Source organism: Pseudophryne corroboree, chromosome 4 (assembly GCF_028390025.1).
Source record: "Pseudophryne corroboree isolate aPseCor3 chromosome 4, aPseCor3.hap2, whole genome shotgun sequence".
NCBI classification, from domain to species: domain Eukaryota; kingdom Metazoa; phylum Chordata; class Amphibia; order Anura; family Myobatrachidae; genus Pseudophryne; species Pseudophryne corroboree.
This window is the reverse complement of record NC_086447.1, coordinates 484,316,682-484,327,110: the sequence shown is the minus strand read 5'-3', so window position 1 is coordinate 484,327,110 and position 10,429 is coordinate 484,316,682. Positions and strand designations below refer to the sequence as shown.

At 40.1% G+C, this 10,429-nt stretch overlaps 1 protein-coding gene across 3 annotated transcripts in view; it reads left to right on the top strand.

Annotated features, from left to right (window-relative positions):
* The first annotated feature begins 7,090 nt into the window (after positions 1–7,090).
* Positions 7,091–10,429, top strand: part of SCML4 (Scm polycomb group protein like 4) — a 202,046-nt gene continuing 198,707 nt past the window's right edge. The window contains exon 1 of one of the 3 annotated variants that reach the window (XM_063919689.1): positions 7,091–7,493. In XM_063919689.1, coding sequence (XP_063775759.1) covers positions 7,412–7,493 — 82 coding nt within the window. In that variant the 5' untranslated portion in view covers positions 7,091–7,411. The remainder of the gene's footprint in view (positions 7,494–10,429) is intronic. The other 2 variants (XM_063919687.1, XM_063919688.1) reach the window with 2 other exon arrangements.

Genomic DNA, 10,429 nt, shown 5'->3' with positions numbered 1-10,429 from the left:
TGACCCTGAAAAATTAATTACTGATTGTAAATTAGACACGGAGGTACCTCAAACGGAGGAACACAATCAGGAATGTATTAAGCAGATCAACCAACAATTAGAAGTATATTTCCCAGCCATTGTCGAGTGGAACAAAATCTTCTCCATAAGACAAAACGAAGGGGAAAATATTTCTAATTATTTCAATCGAGCACTGCAAGCAATGGCTAGAAACACTGGGATCACAGACATCGAGACAAATACACAGCATAGAGAAATAGCGGTTCAAGTATTAATGAATGGTTTAAAGGATGAATTAAGTACAAGGGTACAGACCACCAACCCAGACTGGAGAGATATCTCGGTGGCCGCATTAAGAGAGGCCATCATTAATCATGATCAGTATATCACCCGATACAGAGAATCACTAAGTAACAAGTTAATGGCAGCAAGTATACAGGCCCTAACCACAAGATCACCCCAACAAAAGCCCCACACCACTGCGAAAAATTTAAATATGAAAGTCTGTTATAATTGCCAGAAGGAAGGTCATTATGCAAGAGATTGCAGGCCTAGAAGGTATATAGACCCCCTAGACATGAAAATGAGCATGAATATGACACACCAAATTACAATCAGGGACCACATAGGAAGAATTTTGAGCCACACCCATGATATGTAGTCAAGAATGGTGATCATACGACTGATGGTAAGCCTGAGGTAACGGTTAATAAATTGGGAGGTCATTCCCTGAAGACACAGGAATGACCAGGTGAAATGTTGTAAATGTATTTGCGAAAATGTTTTTTTTTCTTTTCTCTCTTTCTCTCTCCCCATCTCTGACGATTAGTGGTAAGGACTCAAACATTGCATATCCGCTTGGTCTTTGCAGAAGTCTACCAAACCTCAGCATGACCTATCCACATCAAGGTATCCTGGCCAGATACAGGGAGAGTGGAGTAATGGGGGTGCTGGTGGGGAAGGGACTGCGCAAGGAAACCAATAGACATGTGGATATGACAGCCTGATGATCTGGCAATGTTTTAAAATGTTTGAAAAATGTTTTTTTTCTCTTTTCCTATTGATGGTTATTGTTGATTCAAGTAATATACACATGCACATAAATTGTTCTCTCTCTCGTTTGTTTTTTTTGATGTTTTCTCTCTTCTTTCACATGTTTTCATGATTTAAAGATGGTATGTCACACATCAGTTAGACAAATGGTAATGCAAGATTTTTGCTCCTTACAGAGAGATCGCTGATTTGGAAAGAATATTGCATCATCGGAATGTTCGTTTGGAAGACTGAAAGACAGCACCTTTGAGATGACAACAGAACAAGAAGAACGACAAGACTAGAGAACTTAATTATCGTAACAAGTCTCTCTCCCCCTCAAACTGATTTTTTTGTACCCCCATTACAAAATTTCTTCTTTTCTCCTCCTGTAAGATGGACTTGCCCCAAGAGACTGTGATATGGATTTTCCTGTTGACCATGATGTTGACCAGAGCAGTCTGTTTCGGTGAGAGTATCAGTGAGGTCGAGATCCAGAAAGGTCCTGATGATAAAGATGGAGGTGTAAATTTCCAATAACAACCCAATCACCAAGCAAAGGCGAGTACCGGAAACGATCTAGCAGCCATGTTATCTGTAAACATTTTCCTTTAAGGATTGTTAGCTGAAGAAAACTGTATCTGTAGGCTCTGTGATAATGTCATTGAGGATGGGTGTATTAAGAAATGCCAATCCAGTTTTAATATCCATATGGACCGGCATCCCTTGAGTGACTATCACTCTTTAGTGGGTAGTGTGCTTAATAAAACAGATTGTTGGGTATGCTCTCAAGTACCTCAAGGTCACAGAAAATCAGGGCTAGTACCATTTCCTTTAACGTTAGGGGAGGTACTTGAGTTAAGTGGTGGGAGACCGGTGGACAAGAGGTTTAATATCTCCAGTCCTCCTAGTCTGAAGCTCCACCAATACCATGTGGATAGGTCCCTATTATGTTTCAACATCTCCAATCCCCGAAAGCCGGGAAATTGGGAAGTGTCATGGAGTAACCAAACCATGACCTTTTCGCATAGAGCAGATAGAATGCCTACAGATACAGAGCTTGTACGCCACATAGCCAGTAGAGGAAAATCTTTCCGGTATAGGTATACCTTAGGAAATAGGATTACTAGAGTTGGAGAGGTATCACCAGGATACTGTGCACATATCGTACAACCTGATACGTGTACTAAGCAGATGGAAGAATTAGGGTTAGGAGATTTCACATGGAAGGTGTGTAATATGGTTATGTCCTACTCCGTCCCATATGTTCTCCCCGATGATGCATATTTCATATGCGGGAGAAAGGCGTACAAGTGGCTTGCCCCAAACTCTGAAGGATTGTGTTATATTGGAAAAGTACTGCCTGAAGTAATGACTGTATCACATGACAAAATGAAAGACATACACCGTGGTGCCCAAGCTCCTTATACTCACACCCATTACAAGCACGTTGTTAAAAGGCACCTGATAGAGAAGACAGAGCATCCGGCCTCTGATCTGATAAGTGAATCCACCGGGATTCAATTCTTAATCGCATTAGATTTCACCCGCACCGCCAGAGGAGTGCTGAATTATAAATACATATCTGCGCTCGCAAATTTGTTAGATAATATCACTGAAATGTATGATGACACGTTTAGGTATACGGGAAGGGAACTTCAAGCTTGTAAAACAGAACTGGTACAGCATAGAATGGTTCTTAATTATCTCACAGCAGTGACAGGCGGATATTGTGTCACTCTGGCAACACAATACGGCGTGAAGTGTTGCACATATATTACGAATAGCACCGAGGATCCGGTCGAGGTCATAGACCAAAAGATGGATGATATTCTCCAATTGAAGTGGGAATTTCGCAGGAGACACAATCTCACTCTTGCTGCTGTAGGTAATGAGCTGACCGGTTGGGTGTCATGGTTGAACCCGCGAAATTGGTTTTCTGGTTTAGGAGACTGGGCTCAAGGAGTCATAATGGATGTTGGGAAGTTTCTCCTATGTATCTTAGGTGTTGTCATATCAATTGGATTGATATTTAGATGCGGTCAGGCTTTAATGAAGTGCAATCATCGTACAAGGGTAATGAGTTTAAGGAGTGAGGAAACTGTAATTCCAATGGACTTGATTTATGACCCAAATGTAGAAACAATGATGTGATGAAAATGCGATTTCTACGGTCCGTTTCTTTCACCTGTTTTTCCGTTTTCTCCAAGGTAACAAGACCCACTTGGACGAGGAATTTGATGAGCCGATATACAGACAACAGAGGGATTAAAGAAGAAGTTTGACAACCTGATACACAGATTTTTGATGAACTATGCCATGGATCCCCAGTTTCCCTAGAAATTTTAAAATTACGCTAGCCCAACACTTTTGTAAATCTATGGACATTGACAGCTTTTGCTCGCACCTTATGGGCAAAAGCACAAAGAAGACTGCATTCAACAGACACCAAACAAGACCTCAATCGACGAATGTACATTTACCTGACATAGAATACCACCGCATTTACCGTAATTATGTATTTTCTTCATTTCTACAACCCTCAGGTAATGACACACATAGTCGATAGGGAATACAGGCACAGATATCAGCAATCACATATCTCCCCCATTCATGTATTATCAACTAAAATGTGCTCCCCCATTTTGTTACAACCAAAGCCGAAAAGAGCTCGGTAAAGTTTGACAGCCCATCCACAGACCCGTACCACGGGATAAGAAGGAATTCACATGTATACTTCGCAATACCTCGAAGCTTGATTTAAAACACGTACGGCACGATGATACATGACCCCCAAGCACGGATTCATACACACATGCTTCTGCTATCTCACTAGGTCATACCCTTTTCCTACCTTCTCCTCTCCTCCCCTACCCAACCATGTAAATGTATTAACCCCTGACATATATTTTTCTCTTTTGAAATGTTTTAGAAGGTGGCAGTTATTATTGACTGCCAAAGGGTGGACTGTCAAAGTCAGAAAAATATCTCTATACACACTGCCATATTTGCACCTCATTCTGGTCCGCGCTGCGCATGCGTGCGCTCTCCCGTGCGTGCGCATACTCACAGTCGCGGGCACCCGCAGGCGCACGGTATGCGTATTTACGGTAGAGTTTATGTGATCGTAGCGTGCGACTCAATCGTTACATATTTTCAGTAATAATGTATTTTGTAGATCATGGTCCCTTTGATAGATTCTGAAAGGTTAGTTAACATAGCATGTTCCTGAACAGAGAGATCCCTCTTTGTATTGTACGAAGGGTCTAACAGGGGTCATACAGTGGTGTTTGGTACCCATCGGAAGAGTATTTAAATAGCAATATTCCGGTGTTGGTTTGGAGCGGATTAATCGCTCATGCGAATAGTTATGGACATAAGAAGTTTATGTCCATTTACTATTATTTGTTCTTATTTAGTCATGCGGCGGGAAACTCAGTATCCCACCCACCTGAACAGTTGGAAGCAGTCACAGCCCACCTGTATGAATCAACCTATGACCTTTTGTTATAATGCGAAGCCGAATTCCTGTGTCCAATGAACAATGAGATTGTAGGGACCATTGAATTGTATTGTGTGTGGGGCATAAATAGGCAGGCCGACCATATCCAGTACACTCTCTTCAACGGTTCTCATTGCTGATAATCGGGAGCTGGATATCGAGGCGCATGCGATCGTTTCCCCTTGTGCGTAAGTGTTTCTCCGCAGCTATATTGATCTTCTTGTTATTGTGGGCCAATTTCTCTCTCTCCCTCTCCTCCTCTTTTTCTCTTATTTTCCTTTAAATAGTAATTGTATTGTATTTCCTGTGTAGTTATCTGGTTAGGTAGTCTATGTTATATTGTAGTGTATTATTTGTATTTGTATTAATTCTTTTGCAAGTTTATCATTCAAAATATATACATATTAGGCGTTGGACCCTAAGCCCAGGTATCAGTGTATTTCTTATAGTGTCTAGTATTCTCAGAGCGTCGGTGACGCTCAAACAGCTTTTAAGGTAATAAGGTTATACTGTGTTGCATTTACACTCTAACATTACACTAAGGTTTTACTGCACAATACACTGTTTATGGTTTAGATACAAAGGTTTAATATAGTGAGCGTCAGCGCCGCTGGTGATCTCCTCGTGGTCCCGAGCGTCCGCTACGCTATAGCGAATCATTACGTTAGTCAACAGCCAATAACGTGCCTGCCTGTGATCTCTTGGCCATGAGTGAATGTGACGCTTGAGCGTCTCGATCACGGCAAAGCGATTGTTACGCAACTAGCGTACCCTTACGGTACTTCATACGTAAATAGCGTACAGTGTTCTTAGACCTCATAAAGGGTATTATATACGATAAATATTTAGCTTTATCAATATGCAGATGGGGACTGTTCATACACACTGAAAGATGCACTAATATTCTGCAGATATATTGGTCATCTGCTGTGTTGCACAGCAGATGCAATATATCTGTGAAAGGGGATGCGGTCAAGATCCCGCCGGACGGAATCCCGGCGGTCGAAATACCAACACCGGAATCCCGACCGGCACAATCCCGACATATTCTCCCTCCGTGGGTGTCCACGACACCCATAGAGGGAGAATATAATAGTGTGCCAAGCGTAGCGAGGCACTGTGCCCGTAGCGAGGCACTGTGCCCATAGCGTGGCGAGCGAAGCGAGCCCGCAAGGGGCTGCATTCTGCTCGCCACCCCTGTCGGGATTGTGTGGTCGGGATTCCGGCGTCAGTATTTCGACCGCCGGTATCCCGTCCAGCGGGATTTAGTACTGATCCCTGTGAAAGACGTCTTTCACAGACATATTGCTTGTACACACCTGCAGATCAGCAAAAGATATATTGGACAACCAGCATTACTGTCACCCTGAGTCCCACTTTGCTGACTTTGTTACATTTGCCACTAAGTAGGGACCCACACATGTTCATAAAAGTAATAGTATGTTTAGTATGTCAATCTCTGAGTACACTCTCCAACTTCTTTTGTGCATTAAGTAAACGGAAGTGTAGAGAGAGGACACCACCACACAACCCACATCTGACAAGGCGGAAGGGGTGTAGAAGTGAGGCAGAAAGCTTTCTTGTGCACATTCAGAGAAGCTAGGTTTAACACAACTAGAAAATAGCAATGCATTACAAATGGAATGAAGCCTAGCCTATAGACTAGCAGTGTGCTATTATACAAATATTCAATTTTGCCGTTATCAGGTGTGTGTGTGTGTGTGTGTGTGTGTGTGTGTGTGTGTGTGTGTGTGTGTGTGTGTGTGTCTGTGTGTGTGTGACTGTGTGTGTGTGTGTGTGTGTGTGTGTGTGTGTGTGTGTGTGTGTGTGTGTGTGTGTGTGTGTGTGTGACTGTGTGTGTGTGTGTGTGTGTGTGTGTGTGTATTATTGGCAGATAGGCTGTGTATTGCAGGCGAGGGCTACAATTAGGTGGAGGAGGGGAATGTATGTACAGGCAGCAGCAGTGTCTTCTTCCTCTAATAACATTACATTCACAATCGCTTAGGGAGAGATAAGCTTATCCCCATGATGAATTTCCTGAATGCTGATTGAAAGGCAGTCTAATATTCATGTAGAATTAATACATGACTACATCTGCATAAATAATAACCTAACTGGGTTCTTAAACCTTCCTGGGCACTATGTAAATGCTAACATGCTAAGGTTACAAATAATAATGCATATTGGCTGCCAAACACTTTGTGATGTGGACAGTGCAATATTTCTGCTGTTTATTTATGTGCACAGATTTATTTCTCACTACCACATTGTGCTATTCTAGGAATTGTATGTGTGGATCTCATGCGAGCTTAGTAGAGCACCAGGCTGCTGCATGATGAGGACAAAGAGATGTTACAGTCTGGTTACTATGGCAACAGTAGAAGGCGTAGTTATAACCAAAAATACTTAATAATATTCATAGTGTTTTGTTGTAATACAGTTCAGTGATTTATTATTCTGGAAAAGTGTTATACATATAATGTTACTTATTTTCACAGAACAGAACAATTAAATTGCAAATGTTAGAATGTGTACGTTAAATATAACTGCATATACTAGTAAACATATACTTTTTCACAGTGACATTTTTTTGGCTCAGCAGCTGAGAGGAAGGGACACAACACACAGGCCTCATTTTCTGCATGTAAAATGTGTGTGTTCTTTAAAAGCCAGTGGTTGGCTGGTTTTCCGGACATGATGTGGTTGAATCTGTCATCGTAATGGAAATTCATTGCTGTAGCTATGGTAAATCGAGTTTTCTGCCTGTGCTGAATGCATTAGTCTAATGAGATGTTTGCAGCTGGAGAGCTGAGCTGCTGGAGACTTACAGCTTGCTAGCAGACAGGGAGAAGATGGCTTTTGCAATGGTCTGTGTGCATGCGCTGGCAATCATCTGTCCTTCAAGTCAAAACACCAGCGCTCTGTAAAGACACTGACAACTGTTCACAAAAAGGCAAAGGTAAGAAGAGATTTGCTATCTGCCATGCTGCTTCTTATTCTGCATGGGTACCACCAATTCCAATTTGTAAGCTACAGCTATGCTGTGACTATGCACTGTGCAATATAGATTTCTGTGTGTGTGATGTACATTATGATGACATGTTTGTTTGACTATAAGCATTCACTATGCACTAAAAATATGTAGCATCATATATAATATTCAGCTATCTACTGGCACAGGACAGAGTATAATGTTTGACATGCAGCAAGCTCTGCCGTATATGTTATTTGGAATAGTTGTTTCACAAATCCACCATGTATGTATTAGATGGTTATTGGATATTGAATGTCTATATTAGGTTTATATTAGCTTTGTAAATTGTTTCCCAGATTCCATAATGACAATGTGCTGTAGAAAAATATATTTTATGATGCAGAATTGTGGATGGAGGTTGTATTGTATTTCACAAAGATCAACATGCTTGATATTTGATCATGTCAGTTATAGCATATATGTAAAGGGAAAGTAGTATTCATGCTGTTGTGTTATTAAGTTACTTTATGATGACTAATATAAACATCCTAGAGCCCTGTCATGGGAACACAACAGTTCTATGCCGGCCAGTCTCTGCTGTAATAGTACCACTTTGTACAGTCAGTTCTACTTCCAAGTGTTAGATACAGGTACAACTGCACAACGATTAGTCCTGCCCTTCTACAATAGAAAGAATAGATTTCTTACTGGACACTGTCTTTAAGGGGGTTTTATATCCTGATGGTCATTTGAATGACGTTGGTTTTAAAGAAAGTGTAATCTTTACTAATGCAGCTTTGGTTTTAAAGAAAGTGTAATCTTTACTAATGCAGCCTATATTCTAATATTTTGATGTCTTGCAGATTTAAATGCTTTTTAAAAACTGACATTAATTTCATCTGGTCATGGTTGAGGTTTGCTGTCACAGCGTCACATTATGATAATAGGATTTGGGAGTATGGCCACTCCAGTGCTCACATGTCAAACATATCTTTTTGTTTGTTAGTGTCCAAAACTTTAGAGCCTTTTATGTTCATTATTTATTGAAAGGTAACAGATTATTTTCTTATTAAAAAGACTACTGGTAAATCCTTGCACGTTTCATTTGTGGCTGCACATTGTAATCTTATCTGGTCACGTTCAAGTTTTCTGGTTTCTTCCTAGTGCAACGATGAAATGAGAGAGCTCTAAGACATACTGTACAAGAGCCTTATCTTTTGCCACAAGAAAACATATTTATTTGCAATATACAGAGTGATAAACTGTGACATTATTTTGTCAAGCGTTCAACATGTAATGTTTTTGTTAATTAGGGTCTAATTTGCAGTGTTTATATATATATATATATATATATATATATTTACATACACAGACATACTAAAGTAATACAGCGTACCTTCGTGATCCATGATCACCATTACAGCCACACACTATACAGTACAGAGTGTAGTATAATTCTTGTGTTAGCAAAAAAACAAGAATCTACTTAGAATTCTATGTGTGTGTGTGTGTGTGTGTGTGTGTGTGTGTGTGTGTGTGTGTGTGTGTGTGTGTGTGTGTGTGTTTGTATGTATGTATGTATATATATATATATATATATATATACAGTATGTCTTTATACATATCATATGTATTTTCTAAAGCTGCATCAGGATTGTTTCTCAATGAATGTCCTTGTCTGTGTCACTTGTCTGTACCTATCTCACAAATGCACATAATGTAAACTGAATATGCAAACTCACATCTAGTAACCTAGCAACATAAATAGCGTAATGTCATCCTGATAGTAATGCACTTCAGACAAGCATGTATAGAGCAAGATGGATTTGACTCAGTATCTGACAGCATAGGGCTACCTTTTTTATTACATTTTAAAATACAAAATCAGAAAGGTTACTAATATAACCAAATATATGTTTAATATTGTTTTTTGTTCTTGTCATCACGTTGTATAAGGGGAAACTGAGACTGAATTATTGATGATTATTATTAGAATTGGACAATACTTTTTGGGCAAAGTTGTTTTCACTGGTTGTTTGTAGAGATCTTCAATGTTTGCATCATCACAGCAATATGGCTGCTCACATTTGCTGTTATTGTTTGTAGAATGCTTATGCTATCTTTAATTGGTCATATGTTTTAAAAAAAAATGTGTCTACATGTATTCAGATGTGCAAATAATCCTGTTGTGGGAAAATGCATATCATAAACTAAATGTTCTGCTTAATTCCAAATACTATGCATAGCCAGCAGATGCTAGCGAGGGACACTAACATACCCTCCAACATTGTACACATAAAAACCGGTACAAGTTCGGGAAGAAGGCGTGGCCACGGGTAAAGGCCTTTCCTATACTTTCAATGTAAATTTGGAGAGTCAAAAATCGGTACATAGCCCCTTTTGGCCTGTACAGACCATAAAAAAAGGTACTGTACCTGCCAAAAAGGTACAGTTGGAGGGTATGCACTAATATTTCCTCAGACCCTCTTTCTTTTCACTGTGTCCCTCTTAACAAATAAACTCTTCACTTAGCTCATCAAATGTATATTGAGTTCTAATCTATGTGTGACTATGTTAGTGCTTTGTGGTGTATGTGGTAAATGTGTATTGTATTGTATTGTGTTATGTATGTGCTGGGTTAACCCCTTGTATAGGTGGATCCTGTAGCAACAGGGTTTTTATCATCATAACCACAATTTAAGTGTGTGGACAGATACATTTAGCAGTGCTTCCCTTCAGTGACAGTACAAAACTGTACCACCATGTATCCCCCCCTTCTTGTCAAACAGACAGGGAGAGGAGTCTGACTGATATACAAAAGGAGACCTCATTTAGCCTCTTTGGTGCACTCCAATTACCAGCGTCATGTGTAACGTCTAAAATGTTAATATTTCTTCTTATTTGCCTCTTCTGGGGAAGCA